At 42.8% G+C, this 18815-nt stretch overlaps 1 protein-coding gene across 6 annotated transcripts in view; it reads right to left on the bottom strand.

The window, feature by feature from the left end:
* INO80 (INO80 complex ATPase subunit) overlaps positions 1–18815 on the bottom strand; it is a 126714-nt gene that overhangs the window by 42750 nt on the left and 65149 nt on the right. For all 6 annotated transcript variants that reach the window (XM_059722987.1, XM_059722986.1, XM_019496558.2 and 3 more), the window contains 2 exons: positions 8867–9092; positions 1259–1386 (listed from right to left, as the gene is read on the bottom strand). In XM_059722987.1, the coding sequence (XP_059578970.1) occupies positions 1259–1386; positions 8867–9092 (354 nt within the window). The remainder of the gene's footprint in view (positions 1–1258; positions 1387–8866; positions 9093–18815) is intronic.

Below are 18815 nucleotides of genomic sequence, written 5' to 3'. Positions count from 1 at the left end.
TATATTGTTTAATTCTGGGAAGAACCAAGAACTCTCATCTAGTATGCCCTAACTAGTAAGCTACAGACACAGGCTACCCTGCTTGCTCCCAATGCTGTTCAAGCATTTTATATTAAGACAATCATTGGATAAAAAACAAAAATAATTCTGCTGGTAGAGACTAAACCCAGGACTTCCCTTGTTCCAGGGAGTGCTCTAATCACTAGGCTATAGAGGTCCAAGACCCTGGCGTTCCAGCCACAGTGAAACTCCACTGCTTCTTAAAAGCATGTATTTTTCCTCTTTGCCAATTACCCCACTCAAACACATTCCAATGGTTTTCAAAACCCCCAAAAGCCATTTCCCATCTAACATATATTATGTCAATTATTTTTTTATTTGAGGAAAACTGCATGGACACAAAAGCTATCAGTGTCGATCATTCACAAAACAGAGGAACTATAAAACAAGGCACTTCTTTCCATGGTTCTTGTGTATGTATGCTGCTCCAGCAAGAATCCCAGGCCCTACTGGCTTTAGACAGAAGGGACTAGTGACCTTGTTTCCTGTAAGGCAGGGGTGTCAAATATATGGGCCAGCCTATGGAGCTGCTGCATCTGACCTGCTGGGTTACCAACAGGCCAGCAGAAGTTGAGGGCCATGACTTGGGGAAGGGGAGAAGGAATGGCCTGCCATAGAATCTGGGACCTTTGAGCTCAAGTAGACATGGTGATCAGTGGCGGGGGGGAGGGAGGGCGGGGCAAGCGAGAGCTGACACAGCCCTGGTCACCCTCTGGCTGCTCCACCCATTGCCACTGCTGTGGCCCCAGCTCCTCAGCTACTGGCCTTGCTGCCACAACATACCAGACCTGAAGCCAGAGCTGTCACTGCCATATGCTCTGCACCAGAGCTAGAGATGCTGCTCCAACAACACGCGTTGGTGACAGCATCTCCAGCGCCGGCCTTAGCTCCCCCACCCCACTCCCTGAAAGAGGCACTGCGGCAGCATGGGGCATTAGGTGGCGGCACTCCATCCCAGCTCCGCCCCCGTTATTCTTGATGCGCAATTCGCTAGTTTATTATATATATTATATACCTAAATCTCCCATTCATCTCCTCATCATTAATGTCCACTGGCTTTCTTTTATGGGAATGTCTTAAATAGGCAATTATCCATGCAATTACTTGTGTCAGGCTTGCCTGATACAAATTACAGAAGTGATAGATGTCAAATCTGTTTCTTCAGAAGTCCCTTCCTATCAGGCAAAGCCTCTCCTACCTCCAGTAAGTCAATCATCCGTGTCATCTGAGAGTAGATTAGAACTCTGTGTCCTTGAGATTTCAGCCGTGTCAACAGAAGATCAAGAGCATAAAGCTTCCCACTGTCCGTGATAAGGCTCTCTTTGTCTGAGGAGGAGAGGAAAAGAAAAAGGCAACTTAAAAGCCTGAAACACCTGCATAAAACAAGCCGAGATAAAAATACTTCTAAAACTTTGCAGCATATTCATACAGTAGCATCTCCTTAAAGTGATTGGAAGAGCTGCAACCTCCCTCCTCACTGACACTTCTAACGTTACTATTGACAGGAACTTGCTGGTCTGGGCTGGGACTGAAGTCTAAATGGATACTCACTCAGCTATAATTAAAAAGCTCCATTTCCGCCATTCTAGGAAACAGGTTCACACAAGTAAGGAACTGCCTTTATTTGGACAGGCATGTTCCACTTAAGGCCTTATCTGAAGTATTATCAGGAGCACATTCACATGTTTTTTTATGGTGCAAACTAGCATTTAAAGCAGTCTGTTTATTTTCATGCCTGACATTCAAATTCTGTCTTTTGGACATTCAGTACTATAGCCTTTGAGGTTTGGTTATAGCCTTCATGTCACTAATCTATTTGCAAAACCACATCCATCACCGACGCACAGACACAGAAACACATTTCCCTCATTTATATAAAATGAAATACAATTCAGAACAACGTCCAACTCTTCTAGTCTCTCTCTATTGTTAGGGGTTTTTTTAAGAATGCTTCCAGCTGGCAATCTTAAAGATGCATGAAATCTTATTTTTCATGACCTCTCCTTCAGTACTACTCATGCAATATTTTCCAGGAAGGAGAACTTCCTGTTTGTAGACTGTGTACATAATCTTTAATAAACAATGTACTGCCAGTGAAAAGGGGATAAGTGGCGATAAAGGATATGTTTCTTCAAAAAACTTCTTAGCTGAAAGGGCACACAGGACTTTTTATTCTTTTGATGCCTGAATCGCAGCCTTAAAACCATAATGGAAAGCTGACAACTGCAGGTGGTTCATGTTGGGGTGGACTGCAACCACTCTCCGAGTCCAGCTCCCTATTATGTAGAGATGCCATTTTATACTTTGGGATATACAAATTCAGCCTGACCTGATGGACTGACCTAATTATTTCTACAAGGAATTTTAATTTAGTATTTCATAACATGATGAAAAATTAGCAATACACAAAATGATTGTAGCACAGATTAAATTCAGTAAAACAGAACAACTGATAGATCTAAGAAAAGAACAATTAATAATGAGGAATCTTCATCCACTGGGAACATTTTTGGTGAGATTCTGTTTTAGTGAGAACAGAACAAATGATCTGTTCTTAGTCTGAGTGCTAATATATTTATCAATAGTCTGGAAAAAAGTAAGATCATTGATGGTAACATTTGAATATGACACAAATTTCTGAACAGGTAAACAACAAGCAAAGGTTTACTTAAACAAATCAATTAACATATAAAGATGTGTACTTTAATATAGATAAATGCAAGATTGTGTATTCAGTAACACAGGCTGCAGATCAAGCAAAGGGAAAGGAGACCGTACCCTGGAAAAGTAATATTTTGGAATAAGACATGGGTTATGGAGGATAGCCAATTGAGTATGGAGTTTCTCATGCAATCATGTGGCTAAGAGGACTAAAAAGAATGAATAAAGAGAGGATTATCCAGTAGGAGCAGGGAGGTGGCATTTTATTTGTACAATGCATAAATGAGAATTTTGTTGAAATAACATGATTAGGTCTAGTGTCCACACTTTAAAGATGTTGCTGAAAAACTGAAAAAGAGTTAGAAAAGAATTATAAGACTACTTTAAGGCCTGGAAAGCCTACCTTTAGTGAGGGAACTAAGATGTTCAATCTATGTTGGTTATCCAAGAAGCAGTTAGAATCATAGAATCAAAGAAAACTAGGGTTGGAAGGGACCTCAGGAGGTCATCTAGTCCAACCCCCTGTTCAAAGCAGGACCATCCCCAACTATATCATCCCAGCCAAACCTTTATCTACTCAGGTGTTAAAAACCTCCAAGGATGGAGAGTCCATAACCTCTCCGGGTAACCTGTTCCAGTGATTTACTACCCTCATAGTGATAAAGTTCTCCCTAATATCCAACTTAAACTTCCCTTGCTGCAACCTGAGACCATTGCTCCTTGTTCTGTCATCTTCCACCACTGACAGTCTAGCTCCATCCTCTTTCGAACCACCCTTTAAGTAGTTGAAGGCTGCTTCTCTTCTTTAGACTAAATAAGCCCAGTTCCCTCAGCCTCTCCTTACAAGTCATGTGCCCCTGAACTGTTTTCACTGCCCTCTGCTGGACTTTTTCCAATCTGTAGTGGGGGGCCCAAAACTGAATACCATACTCCAGATGTGGCCTCACCAGTGCCAAATAAAGGAGAATAATCACTTTGATCTGCTGGCAACACACCTACCAGTGAAGCCCAGTATGCTGTTAGGCTTCTTGACAACAAAGGCACATTGTTGGCTCGTATTCAGCTTGTTGTCCACCGTAACCCCCAGGTTCTTTTGTGCAGAACTACTGCCTAACCAGTCAGCCCCAGCTTGTACCAATTTATGGGACTGTTCCATCCCAAGTGCAGGACTTTGTACATGTCCTTATTGAATCTCATGAGATTTCTTGTGGTCCAATCCTCCAATTTGTCAAGGTCTCTCTGAATCCTGACCCTACCGTCCAGTGTATCTACTACCCCCACACCTTGGTGTCATCTGCAAATTTGCTGAGGATGCACTCTATGTCATCTTCCAGGTCATTGATGAAGATATTGAACAAAACTGGCCCCAGGACCAAACCCTTGGGCACTCCACTTGATACCAGCTGTCAACTAGACATCGAGTCATTGATTACCCTCTGAGCCCAATGATCCAGCCAGTTTTCTATCCACCTTACAGCCTATTCATCCAACCTGTACTGCCTTAGCTCACCTGCAGGAATGTTGTGGGAGTTAAGAAATAATTTGGTAATAGTCTCTCGGAACCTACACAGAAAAAAAATTATTGATAGTAAAGAGTCTGTCTAATCTAGGAAAGGTATAAAATCCAGTGACTGAGACTAAATAAAATGTGTTTAGAAAAAAGGCAGATTTTTTTTTAACAGTAAGGAAAATTAACCATTGGAAACCTTTATAGGATGTGGCATATTTTCTAGCACTTCAAGTCTGTAAAATCAAGACTGTAGATGTCTTTCTAAATGACATCCTCTAGGTCAACCAGAAGTTATGGGTTTGATACAGGAATTATTGGGTGAAATGTTGGGCCTTTGCTATGCAAGACATCAAACCACATGAACAATTCTTTTTGGGCCTAATGTTATGAGTTGGTAACAATATGTAAAATTATTAGCCATTATCTTTGTACTATTAAGTTAAGCCTGGGATGTTTTCTGTTCTGGTATAATCAGCCTCTTACCATATTAGGAATGGTGTCAGAGTTTGTCTTCATTTATCTTTTACTGATGCAGACAACTTTTCATGCCTTTGTCTGTCTTGTTTAGGTTACTTTAATGATCTTTTCTTTTGGTTTTCCTGTATGCACAGTTTGTCAATTATACCCTTCCTCCCATTTGTCCAGTGGGGAACTTCTGGGGGTGATCAGCATGTGTTACCAAGACTTAGCAACATGCTAACCAGCAATTCAGAGTTAGAATCCTTTTAGACCCATATCTCGGGAATGCTCAGACTAGAGTCACCAGTAAGGATAGAACAAGACCCAAGTTCAGGGCTGCAAGTGTTTTCTAGCCAACATAAGTAGAATTTGGATTTCTACAACAGAGCCCAACCACAATTCCTTACATGCTATCAAGTAATTTCATTAAGTTTCATAAGAAAAACTGAATCCTAACTAAGGTCTTGACAGATAAGTGGAGAAAATGATTTAAGAACAAAATGGTTTCAAAATGTGTATATATAATGTTTTAAAGTTTCCACAGGTGAGACCTTAAAAACAATAAAAACTATATTAAATTTACCTTTAAACCAAAGACCCCATTTACTTTTGTGCTTTTCCCAGTATGTTAGATTCCAACTGCAGCATGCATTTAATTATTTAGTAATGCAATATGAGGAGCATAGACACAAAAAAGAGCCAATGTGATAGTCTATTAAAAGTGTGATGAGAATAAAAAAGGAATGAAGTGAACAGTGGGTTTATAAATAAATCTGTCCAAAGTCAATTAAGATAGACTTGAAAACTTGAGTAGAGTTTCTGGGATGTTTCAAAAGACAAAATGCTACCGTTTTTCTTTTGCAGTCTCTTAAAGTGTGAACAGGCTGCTTTACATTTTGGTAACTGGAAACATTATATGGATTATTATTCGTTCCTTATGTCTCTATGTCAGTAGCTTAAACAGCAACAAAATGCACACTGTGCATGAAGGAGGACCTCTTAGCAGATGGTTTTTAACTCTTTCATATCAAGCAAGCAGGGGGTCACAGTGTCAAGAATGAACACCACAAAAACCACCTGACAACAAAACCCTAGTTTGCTTAATTCCTGGCAAATGGAACAGACTAAGCTGCTGAGATCACAGCCAAAATTCCTAAATGAAAGCGAGTAAAAATTAATGGCAGAATACTCCTGAAATAAAGATGGTTCATTTTAATTTGATGTTTTGCAGTGCCCTGTCCTAACAGTATTAGTTATTTAAAACTTAAAAAACCTTTGCCTGTTTAAAGGCTGCCATCTAGTGTTGACGTCATAACAGAGACTGCTTTGAGAGACCCATGACTGACTGTATTCCTATCATCCCCAAGAGAGAACACCACTGTGAAACTTAGAGCTGATCCAAAAAGGTAAGAATACCTCTCACCCTCTAATGTCCCTTTGCTTTTAATTTCTACTATTCCCCATGGAAAAATACTTTCAGTAGGATTTTCTCCAATTTTTTTTTTTAAATCTCTATTTTCTAACCAAGATTTCATTTTGAAATGTTTTTTTCCCATATAAAGCTTGTCAATTAAATTCCATTTTTCATTATAAATTAAAAAAAAAAAATCAAACTTGTAATTTATCCCAACAGATCTGATAGCAAATTCTGCCTTCTGGGTAACAATCACTGAATTTATTCCTTTGGTACTATGGAAAGCGAAGAGGAAAAGCAGCCTGGTCAGAATCAACAAGCTAGTGCCAATGGATCAAATGGTGACTCTTTAGCCAGCAGAATGCAGAACTATTGCCAGGCTAGTAGGGGATGAACTTCAAGCTGGTTGTCTAGGGGTGCTATGGGATACTAATGCCTGTGGAACAGAGGTAATCACTACTGATTATCACTCAAAATAACCCTAGTGAGGAGCTCCAATTGATTCATAGATGTTAGGGGCTGGAAGGGACCTTACAAGATCATCAGGTCCAGCCCCCCTGCATTTGGACAGGAAAGACTGCTGGGGTTACATGACCCCAGCAAGGCAGGCATCAAGATGCTTTTTGAAAATCACCAGGGTGGGTGACTGTACCTTGGGGCTAGGCCCAGGCTCCTCTGGGGAATTAGAAAATGCCCTTCTGAATATGTAAAAATTTGGAGAGAAGGGAGACAAAGTGTGGGTTCCAGTGCACCCCCCACCCTGGCCCTACTCTGCAGCAGTCTACACAGCACAATGGGGTCAGTGAGGAGCTGGCTCTCACAGTAAACAGCCAGTGAGGCCGGTACTTTTTATCGATGCTAAAAGGACTCAGACACTTCCTGCCATTTAATCCAGGACCATTTTTCTTTCAAAGAACAGGAAAAGCCTCAAGAGATTCCCACAGTGAAGGCAACTGAGCCTGCTGCCAGGGTACTGGGAACTCTGTCAGAGACGGGAAGGCAGGGTTAAGACAGATAGAAACCACTTCTTTGTTCTCTTTGCCTACTTAGTACAGAACTTCATGCCTTTGGTTCTGTTACCTTCATTGGACTTTATCCCTACAGTCCACTTCAAGTTAATCATTATTCACCTTCTGTACTGGTCTCCATTATACCTATATACATAGCTGCACTGTCCTTGCATCTACATTCCTTCCTATCCGCTCTCAAACTTACTTCTGACCTAGCTAACACCAACCTGCATAAATCTGTTCCTGAACACACTTGTTAAAAGCCAACAGCCACCAACTAAACTTAATTCTTTATTACTCACTCCCCAACCACCTGCTTAACATTGTTCTCCCCCACCTGGACATCCATGTTTATGCTTGCATATGTGCCGTTCAGCACATTCACTCCCAAAAGACTCTTGTGTTTTATTATTCAAAATACATTTGTTTAATTCCTATCATCTTCTTTAATAAAGCTTTCCTAGTAACACAGCCAGAAGTCAGGGTTTTAAGAACACAGGACCATTTTCAGAACAGAAGCTACCCTTTTGAGCACCATCACTACTCCAAAGCCTCTCGCACTCATGCACACCTCCTTTCATGCCTTTCTTCCTATCCATTGTATCCCAGCATTTGTATCCTCTCCCATTTTCTTTTAACTGCTAATAACAACCCAATATTCTGCCAAGACAAACAAGCTGTAAAATGTGTTATCACGTGGTACTGAATCAGTTTAATCTGAAACGCTACCCCAGTACACATGCATATCCCTCTGGATTACTTGGATCCAATTTCCTTATGAGCACTCTCACTAAACCAGACCCCAGCAAGCAGAAGCCCATTTTGCTTCCATCCTCTTCATTTCCTCCTACAAACATCTTTGACCAATAACAGTCTGGGAACAAGTTAGTACTTTGGGAATATGAGCTACATTTCCTCCTGGCCATCTCTCAGATCTCCAGTGCTTCACTGAAGATACTTTTCACTGTTCAGCACCATCATACTACAAGGCAACAGTAGTTCTCACCACTGAATGTCATTGTAGCACTGTTAATCAAACTCCTGAGAGTTAGTTACCCGTGGCAAGAACCCAGGTCTAATCCCAAGAACGGAAACAAAGACTAAATTTGCTTTATTACTGCATTGGTATCCTTTTCCAACCCTGGCTCCAGAATTTAAAGGCATTTCTGCAGTTTTCCAACCAAGGTCCAGTCAAAGACTGGAAAAGCATCCAGACTGTTTTCCAGGCTATTTTTCATTCCATTTTGTCCCCAGACTATTACTTCTCTTTTTAGACTGCTGCAGGCATAATGTTTTCTCTCCAGTTGGGAGGACTGACAAATGATCCTCCTAGGCCAATACCAAGGTGTTTCAGCAGACCTCCTGGTAGGATGCACTGATAAAAGGTGGCAACCACCAGATACCAATCTTAAAACAGTCTTTAGTTCTGGGAGTTGTGGTGGAAGAAATATTTTTAATATCCTCCCAGCTGAAGGGCAGAGGGAAAGGGATGGAGCAAGAAAAAGCGCTGTGGATTAACAAGCAAAGCTCTCTATTTATCCACCCACAAGCACTAGTTGATTTATGCACCAAAGGAGGTTATGTTAGGTTTTCTGTCTTTGCTGGCTATTTGTTTCACACAATACACAAGTAATAAAATAATAGCATTCTCCACAACCATTGGAATGTTTTTCACTAAGAAGAGGGGAAAAAGTGTAGCTGCCCCCTTTCCTTCACCTCATTAGCATTCCACCAAAGGTCTCAAAAACTCACCTGGTATCCGGATGAAAGACCAACCATTCTGAGGCCTAATCCCTAACAACCCTCCTGGATATTCTGGGAAGAACTGGGAGCTTTGCTTCTGCCAATCAGCTGCAAGTTCAGGAGAACCATTTAATACACACTGCTTTGCTTCAAGACTTCCTCCTTCCTTTAGTGCTTTACGCTCATATTCTGCACTTTGATCATTGCAGTAGAAATCCAGTGGCACAGCTGTCACCTACAAGTGAAAACCAAAATAAAATAATAATGAAGACACACATTCACATTATCACTTTCTTCCCAAGTATCCCTCTTCAGTTATATTAGCTTCCCAGAGAAGCAAGACTTAAAAGTTAAGTCACTACGGAAATATACAGATGGTAATAAAATCTTAGCCTAATTTAAAATAGCTAGAGCTTCAGAAACATGATTAATAAATATTCAAGCATGAACAACTGTCCTGATGATTTGTGCTGTGACCTGCACTTAGAGCCACTGTTGCAAGATTTTGGACAAAAATGAAGAAAACAGACAGCATTGTTGCATAATTCATTTCATCTACATTTGATTTTAATTACTCTCTTTCTATTAAGTATTTGTGTGTCAGAGTCCAGCTCTGAACAATCATTGCAAGCTTTTTCTGTATGCGAAGAGAGGATTTTTTATTTTAGCAAGAACTCATCTAAATTTGAAATTCTGAAGACAAAAATAAAGAATCAATCAGAAAGGAGGGAGGGGAGATAAAAAAAGAGATTAAAAAAAAAAAAGTCATACATTTTGGGAGGCTTTTTAGAGACAGTACATTTCTTGGGTTTAGTTATAAACTTAACAAGCACTTTAAACCATACGAGGAATATACGGTCTCAGTAGTCCACATGGTCTTTTCATCTGGTTATTCTGTGCCCCTTGCTCCAGCACACACCACCCAATCATAGAGGACAGTCTTGACAACACAGAAACCCGGGCTTTACACTAGGCTAGCTATCTTGGACTGTCTCCATCATTATAATCTTTTCTGATATCTGGACAGAGTAGAAGGTATTTCTTGGCCAAACAGTCACGTGTTCAGATGGCTGTAAAGTCTCTTGACAAAGAGTAAACAAGGTTGTGGGGTTTTTTTTATACATTCTATAGTATTCTCTTATCTCTCCTCACCAGGATAGCAGGCAACTCTGAGGTGCCATCCTGTGAAGCAGATAATTGCTCTGAACACACATTTTCACTGCTGGCCAAAGAAGGGCAAAGAACTGAACTGGATACAAGAAACAACAGGAAAGACAGGGAACACTATACTACGCAATCCCATACACTCCATTTTTGCCTAAATGGAGGGTTGGAGGGGAAAAAAAAGTACAATTCTATTGTAATGCAGGGACCCAAATGCAATCTGACAGTTTCTTCTTCTCTCCATTTCACTGAAATGATGAAAACAGGAGGAATAACAAACAAATCTCTGACACATACTGTGATAAGATGGGTACCACTGCTCTGTCAACATCCTTCATATCTTTTACCAAACAGTTAAAGAATACCATCCAAAGCAAACTGCACATATTTATTCTCTCTCTCACTCAAAATTAAAAAACACCAACATTAATTAGCTACAGTTCTTTACAAGAGGTAAACTGAGTGATAACTTCCTTCTACTTTTCTTAGTTCAGGTCTGTTCGGGACCAAGCATTCTTGGGAAAAAGGTATCCAAGAGCTCTTTAAATTCATTTCACTTAGTATAAGAAAGACAGAAGTTTGTGTATTTTTCACAACTGGAAAATGCTCTCTGACTTCTATTTATCCCAAGAACTTCCAAACTAAATCTCAATATCTGAACGCACATTGTAAAAATGACTCCCTAAACTTTAAAAGCAAGTTATTTATTGATAATGGTCAACTTATTGGTTTCTTTTATAATCCAGAAAACCACATTAGAAGATACAGGGTACTGAGTCCCCCCCCACCCTGCAAAAAAACCAAGCAAAACAGGAAACCCCACTGGCAACATGTAGGGGGTAGTGCCCATAGATGCACGTGCACCCCTTGAGACTGGCAGTGCCCCACAAGAGAAGTACTGGGGGGCGACGGAAGGGGAGGTTAACAGGGCTCAGACCCCCCAAACGCCAGGGCAACCTGACTTCAGGCTGCTGCAGCAGGGGGGACAGGCACGCCAGGCTTGCAGCCAGCCCAGCCCAGCAGGCAGGTAGGTAAGATTTCTTTTCTTCCTCTAGTTTCTAGGCTTGAGGGGGAAGTGTCAAGGGAGGGGGATCAAGACCCCCACAGTGCAGGAAGGAGTGGGGTAGGGGCAGCCAAATCATTCACCCCTGCCCCGTTCCCTGCTGCACTGTGGGGACTGTCCCCCAACCTGGCCTGGCTGAGGCCTCATTCACAGAGAATGAGAATTGTCCCATGAACCCAGCCGGGCGGGTTCATGGGACAATTGGAGCCCAAGGGGAGGCACATTCCCCCAAAACCTTGGCTCCAATACGCGGCTGCCCTGGATGAGCTGCTGGGCTCTGATTGCCCCACAACCTGGCCCAGTTGGGGCCCCATTCATGGTGAATGGAGCCCCCTGGCCAGGCCAGGTTGTGGGACAAGCGGAGCCCTATGGCTCCTCAGTTGTGGCGCCGGGGAGCCAAGGGGGACATGTGCCCCTCCTCAATCTCTGCACGGAGCAAGGGCAGGCTGCAGCTGCGAGGTAAGCTGGGCTCTGTCTGCTCCACGCCTTGCTGCAGCCTTTGAAAGTGGCGTGGCATAGCGCCATGTGCCTCGCTGCCTGGCCCACATAGTGGTGGGACACACCACTTTCAAAGGCTGCAGCGAGGCGTGAAGTAGGCAGAGCCCAGCTTGCCTCACAGCTGCAGCCCACCCTTGCCCTGTGCAAAGATCAGGGGCGGGTGCCACGTGCCCCCCTTGGCTCCCTGGCGCCGTGACTCTGCAGGAGCCACCGGGCTCTTCCCAGGGATGACTTAAACAGGGCAGGGCAGGGGGTCCCAGGGACTCCGTCTCCTCTGGCCTGGCGGTGCAGCCAAGGCTGGCCATGCTCAAGCTCCAGGCGCCCCTCCCTGGGCCGTGTGGGGCTGGGGCCAGACCAGGGCCAGTTCAGGGAGGCAGCCAGGGCCAGTAAAGGGCCGGGGGAAGGTGGATGCCAGTGCTGAGCAATGATCCCTGACGCAGGGTAAGGAGCAGCTGCATGGGTACAGCCGACCCTGGCCCCAAGCCCAAGCCCTGCCCAGTACCAGCTTCAGCTTTGCTTCCTCCCTGCCCCGTCCCCACCCATGGCCCTTTCCCCTTCCCCCAGAGACTTTTGCACGGAGGGGGGTGCACGCATGCATGCACAACAGCCTCCCCCCCCCCCCCCAATCCGGTCTGCGATTGGCTGGTGCCGCCCCAGTATTAGGAGACACCAGTCACCCACGGGAAACCCCACACTTTACCGGAAGCAGCAGCACATTACTTTGACCCGGCTCCTCAGTGTCTATAGATTGGGCCTTTCAGCAGGGCTTTTTGGCATTTTCAGCTAATGCTGATTCAATCAACTATTAGATAAAGGTGCCAAAAAAGCCCCACTAAAGTGCCTGATCTATAAAGATGTTGGAAAAGTTGGGTCCAACTAATGCACTGCCTCTTCTGGGCATGTGCTGGGCTCAGCATGGTCCAGCACCAAACTTAAAGTAAAGCACCATTTTGTTTTGGGTTTTTTTTCCATGTCTGCAAGCAGCCAAACTGTTATATATTGGAAAAAGGATTGATGCAGGTCTATGTAAAACTAGAAATTCTCTGCTCCAGTTCCCAGCAGTCAGGCAAAACTAGACTGACTCAAGGGACAGCTATGAAAGCCATCACTACAAATCAAAAAATTTGTAGTGTGGAGAAATTTGATAAAATGTAGCCATCTGACCCCTCCATGGCTCACAAACTACTATATCAGGTAGAGATGAAGGACAAGGATTTTTTTATTAAATGATAAACAATGAATATTAGTTAATATACAGTTAATATTGCTGACATTTAAAGTATCCTTATTGAACTTCAAAGTTAACAGACTCATGCAATAACTGGATTAGCTCACAAATCTCAGCATTTAACCTACATTTATCTATAGGAAAGACTGTGGCTAATGTATCAGTTAATCTGTACCTAATTTTTACCGCTTTTTGTTAAACATACAACTTGTGGTTTCATAAATGCAAGGTTTTTTATGCCAACCACAAAGGTTAGAGCATTTGTTTTGGGGTTTGTTTGGTTTTTTTTTTGGGGGGGGGGGGTTGGTTGCTTGGTTTGTTTGGTTTTTTTTTTAAGTAGACTGGTTCTTGAGCAAAATTATAATACAAATACAAGACAGAAAAATGCAAGCATTTGTTTCTGCTTTTCAATACAGACAAGGTCATGCCAATGATGACAAGGACACAGATTTACAAGTCACCAAGAGCCACTCTACAGCCCAATGAATAGGTGCATACCAGAGGTGATGCACCAAAGACACCAGAGCAAAGAAGGACTAATTTAACAGGGGTTAAGACAGCTCTTAACTGAAAAGTAAATCTGTACTTTTACCTGAGTTTTAGCCTCACATTCCCAGCCATCCCTATATAAAATTCCCTAAAACAGATCTGGACGTGTGTTACGGTCTGGGCAAATTCACTTTGTTGGGTAAGATCCTACACTCAGCTTTAATCCAACTAGAACCCGACCACTTTGGAAGGACATAAGCAAAATCACTCAGCTGGCAACAATTTCGAATAACCTCCCTGCAATTTCCTCCGAAAGAAATTCTTCTTTGACTAAGAAGAACTATGGGCATCTCAGCACAAAGCAGCAGAGAATTTGACTTTAGGCATGCACAGGCAAGTGTGGAAAGAGCAAGGACTAAGTAAAACAGGCAAAGCTTTGGGGTAGAGGCACTAAACACACAGATTAGGCTAACCTAGGTGGCTCAGACCCAGATGCTAAGCCCCCAGAGTTAAAGGGTATGTCTTGAGTATACAGGTGTTACTCAACACCCAGTATTGAGGTGCCCAGTGCCTAGTCTACTCCTGGAGTAAAAAAAGACAACCTCTTTGCACAGAAGCAGTGCAGGTGCACAAAGCTACAACTCTTAACACCAAGAAATAGGAATTGGGGAGAGTAGAAAAGGAAGCTCAGAGCTTCAGGATCTAAAATCACAAAGGGATACATAACAGCTCACTTTCTGATAACTCAATTGAATACTATGATGAACAATTTAAATTACCCAGAATCAAAAGGGCAGGGTTGAGCACTTACTTCACACTGAATCTATGAGGATCTGTTATACTGCACTGCCATCTGCAGTTAAAGCAGGGCATGATCTTTTAACACAAGGAGCCAAGGTTTCTTGTGATGAAAAACTCAGCCTTGGTGCCTGACCACTTACTTCCCCAGTGATAACAGCAAAGATTTACAATGGCATATCCTTCCTTCACAGGACATTATTTACCTCTAAGTTTTAATTCATGTTTCTATTCCGGATAAACCTAAGTGAGAACAGAAAACAATACTCCTTAAAACAGGAGTGTCCAAAATTTTTCAATCCAACCAGCACATTTATTACTTGCAAAGAGACTGAGAGAGCCATTTTACATAAAACAGGGAAGATCATAGTCATTCACATTTAATATAGGACTATGGTTAGTGAAGATGACAGATCCTAAAAAGGAACCTATTTTGGCTACTGAGATCAAGATGAAGATTCCTAATCTTCCCAAACCACATCTTTTCATGCCATGTTAACCAGGCATATAGTTAGTCTCCAAGGTGCCACCTTGCTTTCCCTTTTTTGTGTGATTAAGAGTTTAAAAATTACCTATCATTGTGATAAAGGCTACATACAAGGGTCTATCAAGCTCCTGAAATAAAATGATCGAAGAAAACAAACATATTTCCCACTAAGTGGGAACAGGAGACATATCCATCCTCTGAATCACTTTTCATATTCCAAGCCTGTCTGATTCAGTATTAGGGCTTGCCCATGGATACAAAGTGTTACTTTCCTCTAACATTCAAAATAAACTCACACCACCATCATCCACATACAGTCCTAACCTCTATCACTCACTCCATTACCTTTCCAGACCATATCAACAACATCAGAACATTCATTCTGGGAGCATTTTGGTTTCTGCTGTTTAAAGACTTTGTAGCTTCTGACAAGAATGTACAAGTGTGAAAAGTTTTCAGCTTCCTAGGAGAGCAAAGCCATGCCCCTATTAACGCTTTCTACATGCCTACCAAGCTAAAATAATTTCTCATGCACAAGATTTCTGACAAAATAGACTGCAGACCTAATTTCCCCATATCTGTGGATTAACAGGTCAGTTCTTAAATTGGCATTTTAACTATGCTGTACTTGCCTCCACACCCCCCCCAATTTAGTTACAGATAGCAGTAAAAAAGCCTTTACAATATAAAATGGAACTAAAGCAAAGTTGTGTTTCATCCACATCTATTTTTTTGGCTGACTGTCAATCCCTGAACTAATGCAGGGCTGGCTGAGGTTGCTTGCTGCACAGACCACACCAATATGGGTCATGAACCCCCCACTACACCACACTGTAGAGGCCTCTCACTCTCAGCTTCTCAGTCCTGGGCTTCCCTGCTGCTCTGTGCCATGAACTCCAAGGCTGTGCTGTGCAGTGCAGTGCCATACCACCAAACCTCCTAGGGCAGGAGCAGGGAGCAGAAAAGGAAGATGAAAAAGGGAGAGGAATCCTGAAGGGCTGCAGCTAAAGTGATGGGGTGGAGCAGCAGCCAGATGGGAGCCCAAGGACCATAAATTACCCTTCTGCAAGCCAAATGCAGCCCATAGGCTGTCAGTTGGACAGCTCTGATATAATGGAACTTATGCATGTGCCACTGCCGCTCTGGAAGATCTAGACCAGAGGCTCCCAAACAGTGGTACTCATACCCTTGGGGGTGCACAAGACATCGCTGGGGGGTATACAGGACAAATTGTATAATGGCGGATTTAATTTTCATTATAACAATTGGCATGTAAAATATAAAACGTATGCTGGTAGGGATACGCGGGCAGCTGGTAAATCTGGAAAGGGTGCACAATAAAAAAAAGTTTGGGAATCTCTGATCTAGACAGACACTTGGCCCCAGAATCAAGGGACAAGATGAACTCATGTCAGAAGGTACAAAAGAGAAGAACCCAGGTCATGGGTGCAGAGTGTTATTTGCTAAGTTCCTTTCGACAGGCAGCAGTGCATAAGTACCCACACCTACACGTTCAATGAACCTTGGTGGTAAATCCAGCTATAACACAAACACAGATTAGAAGTGGAACATTTGGGTAGCTTGATGATAAGGGACTTCTGCTCCCAGCCTGTCTCTGTATGTTTACTACTATTGCTGCCTCTCCCCAAGCAGAAAGGGTTTTATTGGCTTGCTATCACTTCCAAGCAGACATCAGGCTTGAAAATGCAGACTAATTGGAAGCAGATGTCTTCACTCCCAACTCCTTTGCACCCAGCCTCCACTGCATTTAGGGTGTTTTTTTCCCCCTACAAGAGCAGGTGGTTGACTGGACTTCTGGAGCTATACAGGATAATATGCAAAGGCTTTTCATAGCCATAAAAGTAATTACTGCTCATAAGAGTGAAAGATTTCACATTTTATTGAACCATAAGATAAAGGGAGTAGAAGACAAGCATGCTACATGAGTCATTCCTTGCATATCTGGGGTTTTGCCCCACTTAAGCTGTTTCTTATTCTCCGAGTACAACTCCTTACTCGCAGTGAAGCACTGCAGGCATTGGCAACCTTTTTAATAATGGCAAGCTATTCTTTGCAAGCTGGTCATCCCCACAGGCTGCCAAATTCCTGCTGCCACCCCAGCCATCCCTGCTCTTTTCCTCTTACTGCAGCCTCCACTGAAAAAACACACCACCGAAAAGCACAGTGATCAACAATTTGGAGGGGCAAATTTCAGTAGTGATAAGCAGATACTGCAGTGTGCAGAGGGGACGGAAGGGAGCACCGCTCTGAACAGCAGGAGGGGATCAGCCCGCTGTTAGTAAAATATGGGCTGGATTAGAGCTTTTTGGCCCAGATATGACCCCTGAAGTAGAGGATGATTTCATAGACATAAGGGGCTGGAAGGGACCTTGCGAAATCATCAAGTTCAGCCCCTCTGCCAAAGGCAGGAAATCTGCTGGGGGGGTCAAATGATCCCAGCAAGATAAACATCCAAACACTTCTTGAATGAGTCCAGAGTAGGTGAATGCACCACCTCTAGGTGGAGTCTGTTCCAGATCCTGGACACTCAGACTATAAAGAAGTTTTTCCTTACGTCTAGTCCAAATCGGCCTTTCAGAAGTTTGTGGCCATTAGACCTTGTTATCCCTTGGGGAGCCTTGGTGAACAACTGTTCTCCCAGATCCTGATGCACACCCCTTATACACTTATAGGGTGCCACCAAATCCCCCCGAGCCTTCTCTTCTCCAGGCTGAAGAGTCCCATGTCCCTCAGCCTCTCCTCATAAGGCTAGCTCTCTTAGCCTTTGATCATATGGGTGGCTCTCCTTTGAACTCTCTCCAGCTTATCCACGTCCCTCATGAAGTGGGGGGCCCAAAACTGGACACAGTAATCCAGCTATGGCCTCATTACGACAATGTAAAATGGGAGGATAACATCACTGGTTTTGCTAGAGATGCATCGGTGGATGCATGCCAGAGTTTGGTTTGCTTTGCTGGTTATGGCATTGCATCGGTGGCACATGTTCATCTTGTGGTCATTTGAGACCCTCAAGTCTCTATTGGTCGTGGTGATTATTAAGTTCTCAAGTCAGGAAACTTGACAACCTACGGGAGCAATTTTGGTCCTTGGCTGTGAGCTGCGTGCTTGGGGCTGAGCACCCTCACTTTCCATCGATTTTAAGGGCAGTGTAGAATATGTTCAGATCAGACTTCTGCAGCGCAATTACCTTTATACTGTGGCCCATCACTGTGCTGTGAGGCCTAGCATAATGCATGCAGTTAAACAAACACCATCACTTTTCTCACTTTCTGCTGTTTCACAAAAATTGCAGGTCATCCAAGCACCTGGGAAAACCAGGACTCAAGGGATCAGCTTGTATTAAAAAGCAGTGCGTCAGAAGCTTCCCATTACAAAAAAGTTATACTTACAGAGCTGTGAATTCATAAGCAAGACAACTGTATCTCTAGAGTGCTGCAATTAAAGTCTAGTAAAGATGGGTTTCCTACAGTATTATAAGGAGGGGCAAAGTCTCTGATTTAAAGAAAACCCACACATTCATATGGGATGCAATGAATACAAGAATATTTGCTAAATTCAGTCTCTGTAACAACATTCTGGATAAGCAGTCTCCATTCTTCCTAAATAACTTTCATTGAGAAATATACTGCATATATTACAAAGAAAGGTATGCGTTAGAGGAGGATAGGAAATAAAGATAAGTGTCCATGTGTTTTCAAACTGACAAAAGGAAACAGCTTCTCACTGGGGTCCCCAGAGTCCCATCATGTTTATTGCAGTTAGGCAAGATGAGGACAAGTATGAATAAAAAGGAAAGCAGCAGAAACTAAGAGAATACAACATCAGAAAACAAAGCAATGAGGAACAAGAGTTTCATAAGACAAGGAGTGTTGCACATAATTTAAAAATGCTGTTTAATAAGGTAAGTGGTATTGGAAACCTGTCTGGCCAGTGCCACTTACCCTTAGAAGTGTTTGGAAATGCCAGAAAGAGAAATTTCTAAATACTGGGATGCTGAAGTACAAGCTAAACTAATAAGAACCATCATATAGGCCCTCAACCATCAAACAGATCTCACACTCCTCCTCACTAAAGATTGCTGTTGATAAAAAGCTCTCTAGCCTCTTCAAATAGCCCAGTACTTTGAGCCTAAAAGTTTGCCTGTAGTCTGCTTGACCAAGTACTACACTGTATTTTATAATGTTGGAGACTAGGAGAGAATTTAAAGAGA

This window comes from Alligator mississippiensis, chromosome 2, assembly GCF_030867095.1.
Source record: "Alligator mississippiensis isolate rAllMis1 chromosome 2, rAllMis1, whole genome shotgun sequence".
NCBI lineage: Eukaryota > Metazoa > Chordata > Crocodylia > Alligatoridae > Alligator > Alligator mississippiensis.
Note: the sequence above shows the minus strand (reverse complement) of the source record. Positions and strands in the feature narration are given on the sequence as shown.